This window comes from Lactuca sativa, chromosome 9 (genome assembly GCF_002870075.4).
Source record: "Lactuca sativa cultivar Salinas chromosome 9, Lsat_Salinas_v11, whole genome shotgun sequence".
Classification (NCBI taxonomy): domain Eukaryota; kingdom Viridiplantae; phylum Streptophyta; class Magnoliopsida; order Asterales; family Asteraceae; genus Lactuca; species Lactuca sativa.
This window is the reverse complement of record NC_056631.2, coordinates 182612141-182630982: the sequence shown is the minus strand read 5'-3', so window position 1 is coordinate 182630982 and position 18842 is coordinate 182612141. Positions and strand designations below refer to the sequence as shown.

The 18842-nt window shown below is 33.3% G+C and overlaps 2 protein-coding genes across 2 annotated transcripts; one reads left to right on the top strand and one right to left on the bottom strand.

The window, feature by feature from the left end:
* Positions 1-311: 311 nt before the first annotated feature.
* On the bottom strand, positions 312-1087 carry LOC111898969 (uncharacterized). The gene is made up of 2 exons (XM_023894854.2): positions 914-1087; positions 312-770 (listed from the first exon to the last, which is right to left on the bottom strand). Exons 1-2 carry the CDS (start codon positions 1085-1087, stop codon positions 312-314), a joined length of 633 nt encoding a protein of 210 aa, XP_023750622.1.
* Positions 1088-3351: 2264 nt separating this feature from the next.
* Positions 3352-5295, top strand: LOC111898954 (probable NADH kinase). Its single transcript, XM_023894835.3, has 5 exons — positions 3352-3638; positions 3969-4214; positions 4298-4378; positions 4468-4619; positions 4717-5295. Exons 1-5 carry the CDS (start codon positions 3543-3545, stop codon positions 5090-5092), a joined length of 951 nt encoding a protein of 316 aa, XP_023750603.1. The 5' UTR covers positions 3352-3542; the 3' UTR covers positions 5093-5295.
* Positions 5296-18842: the final 13547 nt, after the last annotated feature.

Below are 18842 nucleotides of genomic sequence, written 5' to 3'. Positions count from 1 at the left end.
CCTTCATCTTCAATAATCATATTATGCATTATAATACATGCTAGGACCATTCGTTTAATTCTTTATTTATCCCAGAGTCGTGTAGCATATTTCACTACATGCCATGTCTGCTTAAGGACTCCAAATGCCCTCTCGATATCCTTTCTCGCCGATTCCTATTTTCTTGTAAAATTTTTTGCCTTTTCACTTCGAGGAACCGAGTATGCCTTCATCAATGTAGAATAATCCGAGTATATCCCATCACCAAGGTAGTAACCGTATTTGTACGCGTGCCCGTTCACCGTGAACATCATATCAGGTGCTTTGCCGGTCTAAATATCGTTGAAAAGTGGAGACTGACCAAGAACATTAAGGTCGTTGTTAGACCCCGCTACTCCAAAAAAGGCATGCCATATCCACAAATCTTGAGATGCAACAGCTTCTAGTATGATAGTTGGTTCACCTATATCTCCTCGAGTGAACTGACCACGCCATGTTGTTGGACATTTTTCCCAAGCCACATGCGTACAATCTAGACTGCCAAGCATACCAGGAAATCTCTGCCTCTCTTCATGAGCCGAATATAATCTCTCAATATCACGTTGAGTAAGTTTACGCAAATATTCTTCGTGAAAAACCTTATAAACACATGCAGAAAACCAATCTACACATTCAACTGCGGTCCTCTCGGATACTTTCAAGTATTCGTCAGATGCATCAAATGCTATACCGTATCCCAAATACCTAAGAGCAGTCGCACATTTTTGTATACTACTAAACTCATTCTTCCTCTAGCGTCAGGTTTTTGTTTGAAAAAATCATAACGAGATTCTAAAGCATTACTAATACGTAAAAATATAGCCTTATTCAGACGGAAACAACGCTCGAACGAGTCGTCATTATAAAGACAATTATCGGTAAAGTAATCACGTACCAATAAGTCGTGTACGGCTTGGCGATCACGATTGACGACCGCCCTTGTACGCACTGCATTCGAACTTTCTTCGTCGTGAATGTGTTGCACAACATTGAAGAATGTCTCGACGAATTCTACGTTGTCATCCGAGTCAAAACTTTTTAAAAATTCCATATGTATTGTGGAATCCATGTATATGTGTTTTGTGGTTTTAAAGAATAGAATGGGGTGTAAGTTTTGGAATAATAAAAGGTTTATTTATAATGAGTGAATTGAGTTTGAAAAAAAAAATAAACGACCAAAATAGCCGTTCAACGGCCAAAAAACCAAACAACCAATCAAATTTCTCGTTTGAATCCGTCGTCGGGAACACAAAGAAGCACGGCCACGACCCACCACGAACCACCGGGGTGGTGTGCACAGTCGTGGTTTGTGGCTACCTAGACCACGGACCGTCTCGTGCAATGTATACCATTTGGCCTTACGTTTCCATCAACGTGTAAAAGTCACCATTCTCCCTCAATGGCATTTCAATCTATTTATATGCAGAGATTCCGAGAGATTAGGGGGAAGTTAAGTGTCGATTAAGAGACGTGGGGAAGAAGATCGAACGACAATGGAAAAGGATGTGTAAGAAGAAACAAGTTGGTAGCTACGTTTTCATTGGGAGATTGAGGGAACGTGGGCTAGGTTGACGGAGACCAAAGAAACTATTGAGAGTAAAGGGGAACTGATTCTTACCTCTGTAATGGTGTCGATGTAACTGCTACTTGTCGTCGTTCCCTCAGTAGTCTCACGTTTGACATGTGCACCTTCAAAAAGCGATTAAAGCACTGGGCCTGCACCCCTCTATTTATACAGTTGTGGGGGTGAGGAACCGCTAGAACGTGGGGAAAGAAGAAAACTGATTGAAGAGGGAGGAGGAAGTGGGAGGTTGAAGAAGGACAAAGTAAGAAAAAAATAATAGAATAAATTACACGAATGGTCCCTATAGTTTGGTTAATTTATACGTTTGGTCCCTAACTTATTTTTTAACTCGGAAGGTCCCTACTATTTACTTTTGTTACACGCTTGGTCCCTATGGGTTATTTTTGTTACATGCTTTGTCTTTGTCTTACCTAAAAATACTATTATTTAAATATGAAAAAACGGTGGGGTAGGTAAGGTAAGGTAAGAGGGTGGGGTTGAGAGTGTGTTATTTAAATAAATTAAAAAATCAATGGAAAAATAGTCTTTTTAGGTAAGACAGGAACCAAACGCGTAACAAAAACAAGCAATAAGGACCTTCCGAGTTAAAAAAAATAAGTTAGGAACCAAACGCGTAAATTACCCTAAACAATAGGGACTATTCATGTAATTTACTCAAAATAATAAATAATGAGTGGGCCAAAGTTTGATCCAACAGCTTAAAATGGGGAGGCGGTTATCCACTCCGCTACTTTAGTAATATTAGTAATTAAATGGGTTGTCACGTCTAACCATTTAATTAAATATGTTGAGTTTGATAAAAATTATCAACCCGTTTTTAATCGAACAATTCATTTAATTTTAATATAAATTTAATTTAATAATTATATAAATATTATCATGTATTAATCAAAATATTAATTTATAGTTTATAATGCTGTATTATTATTTATGTTTTTTTTATTATAATCTTAATTCTTATTTTTATTCTTTTACACTAACAACACTAGTCCCTCTCTAAAATCACTTCGAAATTAAACATTTCAAATATAATTTGAACAATTTCTTTATATTTTTTAATTGAGATTGTCTTTTTGTCATGCTTTAAAATTTTATTTAAGTTCAAGACTAATTTAAATGGTATAATATTTAGTTAATCTACATATACTTTTTTATTTTTTATTTTAAATATTTTAACACATATTTAAACTATTTAATAGGTTGGACCCAAACTTAACGCATATCCATCATTTGTCACCTCTAAAAATTGATAAAAAAAAATAACAAAAAAAAAAAGAAAAACATCCATATTCTAATAAAAGAATAGTTCTACTTTCAGTTTGATATGTGTCACCATATTATGACTCCTAATTAATGAATATTTTATTCTCATTTTGCCATGTATTACCCTATTATGTCTATTAATAAATGCATGCTACTTGTTAACCTATTAATTATCCATTTCAAATTTTAAATTTCTCACTCTAATTATATTAAATTAATAACATTAGAATAAAAATAAAATTAAAATTAATACAAATTATAAAGTGATATAATTTCAAATATTTATTTAAATCAATGATTAAATTTATATAACTAAAAAAATCTCTTAATTAATAATTTATTTAAATAACTTATTAATAATTTTGAGTTTTTAAAAAATTTGATTAATTTTGTGACCTAGTTGGTTATAAACTAGTATAGTATATAGTAATCGTGTGGAATGTATTTTTCAATTTATGATTTATTTCGAAACATATGAATATAATAGTTAGATCGGTGTGGTTATCTAATATCTTATTCAGTTATTCCAAACCATGTTCTATCTCTAACCATCATTTTCTGTAAAGATTTGGCAGAATTGAAGGGCAGTTAAAACGAATGAACAGTTGGCTGACGCCTACAATACTTTCCTTTCGGTTGGTTATTCCTTCCCGCCAATACAGACCCGATTAGGAATATGGGAAGAAGGCGACTGTTGCTGCTGTTAAAGCCCTTGGATGTGTACTCGTTACATCAATCAACCGGTGTCCCTCGTCGCAATACAAACCCTAAGGTTAATTTCCCCTATTCCTTTTCTTGATTTCAATGATCTTAACTCAACAATGTCTTGGTTCATCGTCCTTCGCTGTGCTTTTTTTCGGGATAAACCATCAGGGTCTAATGCAGATCAAGTGTTTGATAAAATACCCCAGTGAACACCGACTATCGTAGTTATGTTTCTTTGATTGCTTTCATCTCCCACCTTATTTACGACTCATAAATCCTCCATTACCATGTCAAAACTCAAACAACGTTTACATTCATGTTCTTTGTTCTTCTACATCCCTCATTATGTTTTTGCGACTTTCTTGAAACAGACGATTCTTTCTTTCAAACTTTGCAGGTGTTACAATTTATCGATAGCAGATGCAGAGTTCATAAAGCTGCCATAGAATTCTGTCAAGATATCTTAAGAAGAAAATCCATTGAATGGGATGCTGTTTTTCGTAGTCATCTGTCTCAACCAATTCATAATGTGGATCTTGTTGTTACCATTGGTGGTGATGGAACCCTTCTGCGTGCAAGTCATTTCTTGAATGATTCAATTCCATTACTTGGATTAAACTCTGACCCCACTCAATCACAAGAGGTTAGTGTGTAAAATGTAAATACTATAACAGCAATGTAATTTCTTGAATGCTTATTTTGCTTATTGGTTTGAGAAACTATTAGGTGGAAGAACTTGGTGATGAGTTTGATGCAACAAGAAGCACTGGTTTTCTTTGTGCAGCAACTATCAAAAACTTTGAACAGGTAGATTAGAATTAAGTAACCACACATAAAAAAAAAAAAAAAAAAAAAAAAAAAAAAGATTGTTTCTGAAATATTTTTTGATCTTGTAGATGCTAAATAACATTTTGGAGAATGGAATGACTCCTACTGAGCTATCAAGAATGGCTATTAAAGTGAACTCAGAGCTACTTCCACTATATGCTCTTAATGATGTTTTGATATCAGATCCAAATCCTGCAGCTGTTTCTAGGTTCTCATTCAGGTATAACTATGAAATTCAAATTCAAATTCAAATACAAATAGTAAGTTAATGTTAATGTCATGTTCTTCCACTTATTCTTAACTTTCTTTTTTTAAAGAATTAGAAAACAGGAATCAAGTCAAGCTCTGGTCAACTGTCGATCTAGTGGTCTGAGAGTCTCAACTGCTGCTGGATCAACGGCTGCAATGCTATCAGCTGGTGGAGACTTAATGTCTGTTTCATCTAAAGATCTTCAATACATGGTAAGAGAACCGATTTCTGTGACACAAGAGCATTTGAGATTAATGCGTGGATTAGTGAAACCTAAAGAATCAATGGATATTTATTGGCAAACAAATGAAGGGTTAATCTACATTGATGGTGCTCATATTGTTCATAATGTTCAACATGGTGATTCCATTCAAATATCTTCATGTGCTCCATGTTTGAAAATCTTTTTGCCTCACCGTTTGTTAGGAACAAGTAAGATGTGAGTGGATGATTGGATTTTTGTAGCTAATTCAATTGAGTTTTGGTATATGATATAGATTCAAAATCATTACTTTATCCGGTTCTTTTAGGTTGTGTTCTACTTTCAATAAGTTGAATTTTTTTTTTGATGTTTTATAGTTACTACAACATTTATGTTGAATCAGAAACAATTAAATATTGTTGGTGCCGATTTCACTTCAATATGGATATCACCAAAATTTTCATCAATTTTCGGGAGACAATTACCTCTTATATTTACCACTATGAGAATTTCTACATGTTAATTCTCAAATATTAGTTAAACATTTAGAGTTATAACATATAGAGTCATATATCACATTTTAAGGTCATACTATTGTAACACCTATTTTTTATGTTTAATTGGTAATTCTAAGGAAAATGAGTAAGATGGGTTTTAGTAAAACCCTAGTTCGTGAAGCTTTTATCGGAAGAACGTGGCGCATGCCACGTCATTAGTCACGACGCGACAAAGTGAGTGTTGCGACGCGTGGCCGCAATTAGTCTAAACCCTAATCTCGGACATTAAGTTCTATGTAAAGGAACTAATGTTGGATTAGGTGTCTAAGCCAATAACTAAATTAGTATAATCTTGAATTATTAGCAAAGTTCTTTTCGGGTTGACTTCAAACCTAGTAATGGACTGAAATGTTTTTTGGAGAGAGAGAGAGAGAGAGAGAGAGAGAGAGAGAGAGAGAGAGAGATTTATTAATTTATTATATGATTAACAAATCAATTAGAAATCAAAATAAATAATTTATTAATATATTATGAGAATAATACATTAATTAGAAATAGTATTGTTTAATTAAAAAGTAACCAGAATTAATTGGAATAAATTTTGGAATTAATTACATTAATTAAAAGTAGGACTAAAGGTGATAATATTCAAAAGTTAAACATTAATCAATTCTAGAACCTTACATGAGGGTGAACGAATTCTAGAAGGGGTTAGGTTTTCCTTGGGTATTAAAGAGCCTTGGATGCCTTACGAAGGAAGTAAATGGATAAGGGATTATCTAAGGAAACTACCTTATCCTAACATCCTTTAGTCACCTATATAAACCCTCTAAGGGTTATGATTGTTGGCCATCCATTATCTAAGAGCGAAAACCGAAAATTATCATTATCCTCCTCTCTCCTCCTTAGCCTCCAATTTGCTAGGGTTTGGGTGTGAGTCATTAGAGGCAAGAGACTTCTGGTGCTTGCTTTCTTAAGACCAACAAAGAAGGATTACTAGTTTATTTGCTATAATAATCTAAGGTATGAATTTTCTAACAACCCCGTAATAATTTCAAAAATAGCAACATACTTTTAGGGTTCTTGATATTCAATAGTTGTTAGAAATCATAGTGAGAACATAGATCATTTAGGGTGCATGTGAACTTAAGGGTTTTCGTTTTTCCGCCAAAATAGTTTTTTGTAACATGTAAAACCCATCAGTGGTATAGATTCATTATTCTCAATGATCTTGCACAAAGTTGAATAAGATCAAAATTAGGGTTTATAGAAACTAAACCCTAAGAAGGTAAATTTCAAAATCTTCTAGGGTTCTTGGAACCCTAGCCTCCACCCTATATTTTTGAAATTTGCAAGGGTTTTATAAACCCTAGCCTTTTTGCCTAATTTTCGAATATTTAAGGATCCCTTCTAGGTTTTGTCTTGTTTCTTTATTTGTTATTTTAAGAGCCTTAAAATTTGAACAATTAAAACCTAGTAAACCTTAACCTATTTTCGGAAATTAGAAGGCTTAGGATTATAATTAAATTTAAATTATTTTATTAATTTGATTAATTGTAAATAATTATTTAATCCATAATGATTTAATAAATTGTTTAACTAAAAGATAAAGATTAAATCAAAATTGGTTTATTTTTAAATTAAATTAATTTTTATTAATTTCAAAAATTTAAATTTAAACCTAGTATTTCAAAAGGCTTTAAAATACACCTTATATATATATATATATATATATATATATATATATATATATATATATACTATTAAAGGTTTAATATATTATATGTATAAGAAAATTTTGATCAAATCGCTAGTACGCCTCATTCACGAAACCATGCTAAAAAGAGGGTATAAAAAAGCAGCCTATAAAATGGTCGTTGAATGAGTGTCCACTCTCACCCACCGCTTTTTCTGTGTGGTGGATGGTCATTAGCCGAACGGATTTGATAGGACATAATCTTATTAATATTAATAATTATAATAATATAAAGTAACTAAACTATTTTTAAAGTCCCACTCTTAGTTACTTTAGGAAAAAAAATGAAAAATATGCTAATCCATGAAAACACACATCAATGTTTATATGTCGTTAGTGGAATGTGTGTGGTTAACCGGCACACTAATAGGGACTATTAAGGGATATGATGGACATCTTGGAAATTATCTGTGATATCCCCAAATTTCATGGTCGGAAATCTGTAACGACCCAAAAATCAGGGGTAAAAAAAATTTCATTTATTTTATAGTTAAAACACATATATCATTTGAATTCAAGCATTCCAAAAACATTGCTAATTAAAACATTTATCAGAGTTCATCCCAAAATCACATATTGTGGAAACACGGGTGTTTCCGCTGCGATCATGTAGGGCCCATCATTTCCAACCCAATGATACATGAAACCATAAATAAAACTGTAAGCACGAAGCTTAGTGAGTTCCCCAAAGCATACCCACACAATCCGCATAATCACATAAATCATATTAGCTATATCAGCTACATAAACCACATAAGCCATGCATACAAACATATAAGGATGTCATGGACTCCTTCCAGGGTCTTATACATATGTGTCATGGGCTCCCCCATGGTCTAATACCCAACTGCCATGGGCTCCCCCCCCCCCCCGGGGGGGGGGGGGGGGGGGGGGGGGGGGGGTCTTCCATGCAAGTATCACAAAGACAACTAGAATATCACACATCACATAAACAACTAGGATACCACATACCGCATAAACAACAAGTATACTACATATCAGATAAACAATGAATATAAACATATAAGGATGTCGTGGACTCCATCTAGGGTCTTACTCCAGGATGTTATGGGATCCCCTAGGGTCTAATATCCAACTGCCATAGCCTCCCCTTGGGTCTTCCATGTAAATGACACAGAGTCAACAAGCATACCATACATCACATAAATAACTATCATACTACATAACACATATCTAAACATATAGGGATGTCGTGGACTCCCTCTAGGGTCTTACTCAAGGATGTCGTGGGCTCCCCCCAGGGTCTTATACCTATGTGTCATGGGCTCCCCCTATGGTCTTTACCAGGAATGCCACGGGCTTCCCCATGGTCTAATATCCAATTGCCACGGGCTCCCCCGGGGTCTTCCATGCCTAACCAACAAAGTACTAGCACATTCACATACATACTAGGCATATCAGTAATGATTCTACAATAATCATCACAACTAACTGAATGGGTCAGCCTTGGTGCCTTCGATCCATTGGTATGGTGAGGAGACTCGCCTCGCACTGTAGAAGTCTTGTGGATAAATCTCTGACTGTTGGCTGACCGATCCTCGTACTGTCAATCATTAAGACAAACCCAATTAACCATTTGGGTTTCAATACATAACCATAAATCTACACTTTGGGTAAATGGACAATTTACCCCTAACCTAGTTTGGTTCAAAACCAAGGCCAAAAATGTTGGGTTTTAGTTAAAACAAATAAACTAGAAAACAATTCCTAAGTTCACATGCAACCTACTTTGGATCTATGTTTTAACTATTGAACATATAACTTTGAATTGCAAACAAGAACCCTAGAGGAGAGAGGCTATTTTCGAAAATAACTAACTAGGGTTTAAGAGTTACATACCTTTCAATTGTTATAGTAAACAATTGATAATCCTCTTGAACTTGATCTTCTTGGAAGCCTAGCACCACAAATGTAAGGCCTCTAATGGAATCACACCCCAAGAACTAGCAAGAAGGAAACTAGAAGGATAGAGGGTAGGGTATGCAAAATTCGGCCTAGGGTTTCTTCCAAGGTAGGAGTGGCCGAATTTAGGAGCTGGGATGCTCCTTATATAGCTGAGGGATCTAGGGTTTTGGGAAAACCAGGGTACTCCTTTGCTTGGGGCCTAAGCTAATCCCAACGCCTTATCCAAAGCCCCTTGGACGAAATCCTTAGGGTTTCCCCTATAGATTTCGTCCACCTCCCTCCAAGGAGGTTCTGGAGCCTTCCACTCAACTATCTGATAATTGTAAACTAGTCACTGCACTTCATAATTAATACTTTTAACCCCAAAATTCATTCTGGTTAATTTCTGGCTAACTATTAATTAAACATTATGATTTCTAATTAATATATTAATCTTTTAACATATTAACAAATAATTTATATTAATTTATTAATCTTATAATAAATCAATATCTCTCCTTTCATAATTTCCTTGATTGGTTGCTAGGTTTGAGGGCAACCCAAAAGGAATGTGTTGCTATCAATTCAAGTACATACCAATTATAGTTATGGGCTTACACACCTAATCCAACAGTCTCCCACTTGGATAAGTCTGTAACTATAATTGCTAGTATTACTTCTAAATTTGACCAGCAAATTGTAGCTTCCAAAAGTTGTTGCCGAACTCTGACCCAGTTAGTTACGTGTCCTAAGATAAATGATCACATGACCCTTCGTTCTACTAGATATCCCTAGACATAAGACATGGAATACAATCAATCTCTTTGTCCAGAATCTATGTTCCCGATTTCTGATTTGTGATGATATAGGACTTCTAATCGAACACATCAATTTAGTCCTGGTTGGGCCCAACACAAAAGTCAACACCAAATCTTCGAGGGGCCCACAAATATCGCTTTTCCCATTAGGGCAAAAGGAACAAATAAACATTGACTCATATGCTTGTATCTTTTACTCATCAAACCCTACATGACAATACGTTTTATAACACCAAGTTACTGATGCATTTTCGTATCACCAATGTATAGCCGACTTGCAAATTACAACTCATATATCTCTGTTTCAAGATCATAGATATTATCGTCTCAGTATTACTCGTGATGAATTCCATGCAGTAATACACTGAGCGTGGGTTTATCCAATACTCAAATCTCACTCTTTAAGTACTCATGAACATTACAGCAATTCTATTGCTATGTCTATCCTTAGACAATCTGCAATCCTATTCATGACAGTCTTAATTCACCACTTACTTCCAAAAGTACGAGCGACTGTGGAGTTTGAACAATCATATTATTCGGGAAGTTAAATATGCAAAATATGAAACACAATAATAAACAATTGACAAAAGGCAGTAAACAAACTCATAAATAATACTTTATTATTTAATCACCAAAAGTCAATTACATTTACTTTGTAACAAGTTTCTGAACTAGATTAATCTAACCACTAAAAGTAATATCATCTTTCAGCCCTATGCTTCGAGCATGTTGAATATGCTTAGCCCTACTCAGACCCTTTGTGAGGGGGTCTGCTGGGTTATCTTCAAATGATACCATCTTTACAACAAGATGGCCTTCTTCCACTCTATGCCTGATGAAATGGTACTTTCTGTCGATATGTCTGGTTTTATCATGGTCTCTGGGTTCCTTAGTTAAGGCAACCGCTCCCTCATTATCGCAGAACAGTTCCATAGGCTCCTGGATGGTTGGAACAACTCCGAGATCCCCGATGAAGTTCCTTAACCAAGTTGCTTCTTTAGACACTTCACTCGCTACTATGTACTCTGATTCACAAGTAGAATCAGTCACCGTATCTTGCTTGGAACTTTTCCAAGTAACTGCTCCTCCATTCAGTAGAAATACCTAGCCAGATTGAGAACGGAAGTTATCTCTATCCGTTTGAAAGCTGGCATCACTGTAACCATATACTCTCAAAGTATCATTGCCACTAAGTACAAGGACCCAATCCTTCGTTCTTCGCAAATACTTGAGTATATTCTTTACTAGTAACTATAAAAGGTATAGTTAGGAGATACTATTTACTATTCCTAGTACAAGGAATCACACGAGAGTCAGTTCATTCATGAGTCTATACTAATCCATACTATATGAAGAGATAGTAATACATACTATAGGAAGAGATACTATTACATACTATATGAATAGATACTTATACTTACTATACGGGACTGACCATTCTACACCCAGCTGTTAGCTACAGTGGGAAACTGCACATCAATGGATGTCTACGGTTGTACTGTTCGGCGAGTTACCACGCCGTGTTTATCCTAAGACAAAAGGATACGATTTTAAATGATTATATAATTTTCCTATTACTTTTAACTTGTGACACATTCACATAAATGATGAGGTAGACTATAATTTAATTATAATAGTTGTACAGGGGAAAAACCTTCATTTATACAGAGAAGCAAACCTTCAAAATAGTCGAGTCTTGGTAAAAGACTACATTTTATACTAGTAGGAAATATGGGATTTTCTAGGGTTTTCATACTTATACAAAAATGTTCATCAAACATTTACAAGTCTTTTCTTTATAGTTTTACAAATCAATGACATTAAAATACTTATGAATTCACCAGCTTAAATGTTGATCTATGCTTTCAAAATAACTTGTATTCTCAGGTCACCAGTAGATAGGTACGATGACCAGGTTTTGAGAAGACGGAGCAGTCAAGACTCGTCTTTTATTTTGATTACTTATTTTCATGTCTAATTCTATAAAAGAACACACATGTGTTAAAACCTTACTATTAATGCAATGGATGATTTTGTTGCTTGTTTACTACTTTACACTGTTGTGATATTTTACATGACGTCCTCCGCTCCAGAACGTTTCCGCCGTTCTTGGTTTTGGGGTGTGACAGATTGGTATCAGAGCTTTGTTTATAGTGAATTGAGTATATCAACCCATAAAAGATATACTAACTATAAATACAATGGGATTAAAATACTCTAACCAAGAGTTTATACTTTTAAATAGTAAAACATTTAACTTAGTATACATGCCTGCATTCATACTAAAATCAGTGTCACAATGACAAAAACAAAAGTATTACGATTGTTGGATATCATAAGTAAGCTCGAGGATGTATGGTCAGTCTTGGGAGTGGCATAGCATGATCACCTATGCTGGTCCAAGGAGTGATTAGCATATGCTCAAGAATGGTTGTGATATGGCAACAAGTCTAAAAACTTACCAACACTACTACAATGATAACATTAGAACAGAACATAAACCTAAAATATTGTAGGAGTATTTTGTGTTACTATAGTTAGTTGTTTGAGAACTAACAAGGTCTTTATTAGTAGGTCAATGGTTGCTAAGTGGATACGTTGAGGTTATATGTAACTAATATGTCATAGACTGAGAATATTTATTGTTATTATTCTTTTAATGTCTAGCCTAATTTGCGGGCGTTGCATGCATGATACCAAAATTCTCATAAAGCTTGCACATTTATGCTCAAGGATACCAAAACAAATTCAGATCTGAAAGAACAAGCCCTTAAACGACCAAACTCGTCCATTAACCCAAAAAGCGACCATATGCACAACAAACTAGCTATGAAGAGATCTAAACATATACAAGACAATATGCAAACTTGATACCTCAGAAAGCTTCCCCATAAGATGATGATTCTGGATCCAAAGCCTTTTTCCCCAAGCAAAGCAACTTCAAGATCTCCTCTTCCTTTACAAAGACCAAAAATGAGCACCAAGAACTTCTTACTAGCTCAAGAACACCACCAAGAGACTTAAAGATCGATTTTAGGGTTTTAGTGGCAATGGAGGCTAGGAAGGAGGTCATCCATAAGGACTTAAGGCCAGGCCCGGCCCAACTACATGGGCAAGTTGAGCTTAGGCCCAGGGCATAAAAAAAAATAGGGCATAAAAATTATGCAGCAAGTAATAATATGTATATGTAAATTAAGCCCAATTACTCCAATCCTAAACAACGATCGGCAACATTGGGCATCACCGATTCTTGACTTTAGCGCCAACTTGAGAAAGCAATCGTCAAATGAACGCAATCGCCAATTGGATAGTGGGGAGATCGAGGAGTCGAGTAGTCGACCAACGTTCAAATCGACTGAAGTATTATTTGTGTGGTTTGATTTGCCGATTCTTATTCCTCCCTCTCAATTTCTTCTTCAATATTCTCTAAAACTGAATGTCTATACATTCAATTGATCTTTCTTTCAACATCTGATTTTTGATTTTTAATTACTGAATTCGAAGACAAGATCGATTTCCTTTTCAACGGCAACAAACGAGACCCACGAAATCAAACATAGCAGGGCCGGTCCACTCGATTGCCGATATCTATTCTTCATTCTCATCCTGTAATCCACTCGATTTTTTGGTGAGTTTTCTTCAATTGATTGTGATTTTGCTAAACTAGTAAACTTTTAGCCATCAATCATCGTTTCTTTGTTCTTAATATGGTTTTGATTGTGATTCAAGTCACGGTGGAGGGACTCGTTTTTTCCTTGGTTTCTTATTTGTCCCTTATTAACACACAAACAAGACTTAGATCATATCATATCATCAATCAGGGTTTAATCAATTAAGATGGTGAAGAAATTGCAGGTACCTCAAGTAATGGTGCCCTTCCAGCTGTAAATTTGGGTAAAAGTTGTATGTCTTGAGGAGAAAGAATATCAGGGCTATTAGCAATGAGAGTGGAAGAAGGAAAGAATTGATTATTGTGATTTGTTGTTTAAGTTGCACACTTGGAATTTTCTATTGTTTTCAAATAGTCAACTTCTATCAGTTTCTGAATTCTCTTCTCATCTTTTGCTCTTCAACTGATTAGGTTCTCTACTTTTCTTCAAATGATTTTTTTTATTTTTGTTTGAACACCAAACCTGTTGGCTGTTGCATCAATCTATCACCTATAAATATGGTTTTTACCGTTTGTTTTAGGAGTCAGAAATTTTTTTTCTTACTTGTTGGATTTCATCTGTTTGATTACAATAAAAAAAAGTAATCTTTTGTTTCTGATACAAATTCGAGCATCAAATTCTGTTGTTGATATTTGAGATTTATGGTTTACTTCAGGTTGTTTATGATACAAATTTCTGAATTACTTTTCTAAAGTTTTTTTCTTGTTTATGTGATGTGAATCAGGACTTGGGACTTGGGGCTGATTTTATTTTTCAGATTATCGACATCTTCAAAGTGGGAAATAAATACGAAAACTTTGGTTAGGTTGTATCTTTCTTTGCTTAGCTTTTATAACTAGATTTATAGATTTTTTTTTTCTTTGCTTAGCTTTTACAACTAGATTTTCTGATTTTTAAATATGTTTCCCCGAAAACAACCATCGGGTGCTCAAAATAGAAAATGAAAAAGAAAAGAACAAGAAGAGGCTAATCAATTAAGAAGGTCTTTGAATAAATATTTTGTTAGAAATCAAAATTCTAATGATCCGGTTAATAATTTTAATGTTCCACCTAATACTTCCAATGATTCGGTTGATATTTCCAATGATTTTGAAAAAAAATGATTTTTTTTATAAAGATAAACCAAGTGATTTTAATATTTTTGATCCGAGAGTATGGGATGATTTAGATTCAAAAATGAAATATTTACTAACAGAAAAAGGGTCAAATAGAGAAGTTGATACCAACACAATTTTTCTAAAAGATTCACTTGGTAGATATTTTTCATTTGATTTTTTTATTCGGAAATTAAGAAATGGTGATTCTTTTGATAGAAAATGGTTAGTGTATTCAAAAGAAGTAGATAAAGTTTTATTGTTTTTGTTGTAAGTTGTTTAAAACCATTCGAACTAAAAATAGTTTGGCAACCGAAGGAATTAAAGATTGGAAGCATCTTAGTGAAACATTAAAACAACATGAAAATAGTTCTGATCATATGGATAATTTAAGAACTTGGAATGAAACGCGAATTAGGTTAAATAAAAACGAAACAATTGACAAAAAATTCAAGAAATGATAATAAAAAAAAAGATACCGAACATTGGAAAGAAGTTATGGTTAGAATTATTTCTGTTGTAAAATGTTTAGCAAAAAATAACTTGGCTTTTCGTGATACAAATGAAAAAATTTATGAAAACTCAAATGGCATTTTTTTAAGTGTAATTGAATTGATTGCGGAGTGGGATCCGGTAATGAAAGAACATTTTTGAATGATTCAAGACAAGGAAACACATAATCATTATCTTAATCATAAAATTCAAAATGAATTAATTGAAATGTTAACATCCGAGGTAAAATGTGCAATTATAAAAAAAAAAATCAAAAAGGCAAAATATTTTTCTGTAATTCTTGATTGCACTCTGGATGCTAGTCACCAAGAACAAATGAGTTTGATTATAAGATGTGTAGATTTGGAAAGTGTTCCATTAAAAGTTGAAGAGTTTTTTTTAGAGTTTTTAATTGTAGAAGATACGGCCGGTCTAGGTCTTTTTAATGTTTTACAAGATACCATAAAATCTCTTGATTTGGATATTAATTATGTTCGTGGTCAAGGGTATGATAATGGGGCAAATATGAAAGGTAAACAACAAGGTGTTCAAAAACGATTGCTTGATATAAATAATAGAGCTTTTTATATGCCTTGTGGATGTCATAGTTTAAATTTGGTTTTGTGTGATATGACAAATTCTTGCCAAAAGGCAAAAACTTTTTTTGGTACATGTCAAACGATTTATAATGTTTTTTCTAATTCAACTAAAAGATTGAGTGTTTTACTTGAGTTTATTGATGATCTAACACTTAAATCATTATCAGCTACTCGTTAGGAAAATCATATTGAATGTGTTAAAGCAATAAAAACACAATTTTATCAAATAAGAAAAACTTTAAAAAAATTATCTAAAATAAGTGATAATGAACAAGTGTGTAGAGATGCTGATTCACTAGTAAATGGTGAATTTTCTAGTTTTGAATTTATTTTAAGTTTAGTTATATGGTATGATATTTTATACAAAATTAATTTGGTAAGCAAAAAGTTACAATCTAAAGAAATGCTTCTTGATGTTGCTGTAAAAAATTTAGAGGGGTTAATTAATTATTTTGAAGGATATAAGGAAAGTGGGTTTGATTTTGCTATTAGTGAAGCAAAAGAAATATCAAATAGTGTTAAAGTTAAACCCGAATTTTCTCAAAAACACAATATATATATATATATATATATATATATATATATATATATATATATATATATATATATATATATATATATATATATATATATTGATGAAATTTCAAATACCGAAAGAAAACACCAATCTTCTCAAGAAGCTTTTAAAAGGGATTATTTTTTTTATTCTTGTTGATATGGCTCTTGTTCAATTGAAAAGTAGATTTGAACAAATGCAATATTTTGAATCGATATTTGGTTTTTTGTTTGATGGTTCCAAATTAGTTTCTTTAGTTGATGATGAACTAAAAAAATGTTGTTTAAATCTTGAGTCCAATTTGAAAAATGGTGAAGATTATGTTATTGATGGAGATGGTTTATTCATTGAGTTAAAATTTTTGTAGAAAATGTTGTCGGATGAAGCATACAAAAGTGGAACTCCTTGGACATCTATTCAAATAATGGAGTATGCAAGAAGAATGGATACGTTCCCTAATGTGTTGGTTGCATATAGGATATTGTTGACGATGCCGGTTACGGTTGCTTCCGCGAAAAGACGTTTTTCAAAATTGAAGCTTTTGAAATCGTACCTCCGAAGTACCATGACTCAAGAAAGATTGAATGGATTAGCAATTTTAAGTATTGAAAGTGATTTTTTAAAAAATATTGATTATTGTAAGATAAGAGATGTTTTCGCTTCAAAAAATGCGCAAAGACATCGTTTTAGGTGATTTTTTATTGTATATTTTGTTTGTATTATTTGTTTGATTATAAAAATTACTGTATTTTTTATATTAGAAATTAATGCATTTATTTGATTATATGTTTTTGTTATTGTACGCTACACATATAAGGGCATAATTTTTTTATTTCGTCCCGGGTAGTAAAAAACAACGAACCGACCCTGCTTAAGGCATTTATATAGGGTGCAACACCCTAAAAATTAGGGTTTTCTCCACCATCCGCCAACACGCCGTGCTGGTCTTGATGAAAGTCACATTTTTTCTTATCTATACATGCGGTGTTGGTGCCTCCAACACGCCATGTCGAATCCTCAGAAAGGTGATTATACCCAAAGTTGTTCCTCAAATTTTCGGGTGTTACAAGGATTGTGGATCAGAGACCAAAGAACGAAGCTCTTGTAGGTAACTTGGCCACAACAATGGCCTGTTGCTATGATTGTCTATGCAAATGGTGCACTTTCCATTTTTCTTTCATAATTAATATACACGACCTTGCGGAACATTGACATGCACACACATGTTGTATAAATTCTAGTAGATTTCTTATTCTGTTTTTTGTTCTTGGGATTTTGATTACTTATATTTTATTTTTTTACCCCAAGGGTGTAGAACATAAAAATTGCACTTACTCTTTATTTTTGTATGAACACTAAGTGTTCGATAAAATTCATCAGTGAAAACTTCCTCCGGTTTTGAGCTCCTATGCTTGTTTACACTTCTAAATCAAATGTATATATGTTTTTTTTTATTGAATTTGTAAAAGAATATATATTATTTATGTGATTGTTAAAACTTTGAAGTCAATCTTTTCATAGCACAATATGTGATTTGCAATGAATGAACATACATTTAATTTTTCTTTGCTTTGTATATGACAAATCCAAGAAGGTAAGAGCAATGCTAGATGCAATTAACACCTAAAATTCTTAAAATAGACCATTATGAGTTTCATGGCACACTTTTTTGTTTTCTTGAAATAGGAATGAAAAATAAAAGAAGATGTAATTTACTGAATTTTAGTCTCTCATTGGAACTTTTGACAAAATCACCATGATATGTTTTGTTTATAGAGGTTGAACTTTTAACAACTTTGTAATTATATCCTTATATTAATCATTCTTTGTGGACATTCACTTGGTGGAGCATTAAGTTTGGATTGTCCTACATCGTGATGGACTTTTTTGCTTGGCCTTTCTTTCGTCAAATATTAAAATTCACTTTTCTTTTTCTTTCCAGGTTGCTGGTTTATCTATCCTTGCTATCTTAAGGGTGATTGTAGCTGCTTCTTCATCAAAAGAGCATGAAAAAGTTCATGTGAAGTGTATCACATTTTCCCAGCTTGCTTTGAGAGAATAAGTCTTATTGTCTTAGTGTCTTATGGTTTCATAAAAAGTAACATATGAAAGAAAACAGAGTAGATAGCAATAAAAAAAAAAAAGATAATTTCCGGTTGATTATAAACATCATTAATAGATGTTTGTTACAGGTTGTATATTAAATTATATTGGGTTTAAAAAAATACAATTTAATTGTTTTTGAGAAAAAAACAAAAAAAAAAGATGGAATGCTAGGAGTGTTACCACTCTCTACCAAATGCTAAGAAATAAGTGTTAAAAGAGAAAAATAACGTGACACTCGACAAAGTGTTGTGGCAAGGTGTTATGAATGTTACCATTCTTTCTAGCCTTAGAGGTTAAAGATTAAAAGAGGCAGAGCAAGCCATAGCCTACTTTATGTTGCCATAAAACAATAAAAAAATTTAGACAAAACTTCAAAAACGGTCCCTATGGTTTCCGAAAATATCAAGTTTAGTCCCTAAGTTCAAAAAACCTCACGGATCATCCCTGTGGTTTCAAAACTTTTAATGTTTAGTCCTTCCGCCTAACTACGTCAG

What these genes read in the sequence shown, in the direction of transcription:
- LOC111898969 (XM_023894854.2), bottom strand. Translation starts at nt 1,087, where the DNA reads ATGGATTCCACAATACATATGGAATTTTTAAAAAGTTTTGACTCGGAT. An exon ending in AAGCCGTACACGACTTATTG is followed by an intron (nt 771 to 913) that starts GTACGTGATTAC and finishes ACCTGACGCTAG; the next exon opens with AGGAAGAATGAGTTTAGTAG.
- LOC111898954 (XM_023894835.3), top strand. Translation starts at nt 3,543, where the DNA reads ATGGGAAGAAGGCGACTGTTGCTGCTGTTAAAGCCCTTGGATGTGTAC. An exon ending in ACCCCACTCAATCACAAGAG is followed by an intron (nt 4,215 to 4,297) that starts GTTAGTGTGTAA and finishes AGAAACTATTAG; the next exon opens with GTGGAAGAACTTGGTGATGA. An exon ending in CTATCAAAAACTTTGAACAG is followed by an intron (nt 4,379 to 4,467) that starts GTAGATTAGAAT and finishes TTGATCTTGTAG; the next exon opens with ATGCTAAATAACATTTTGGA.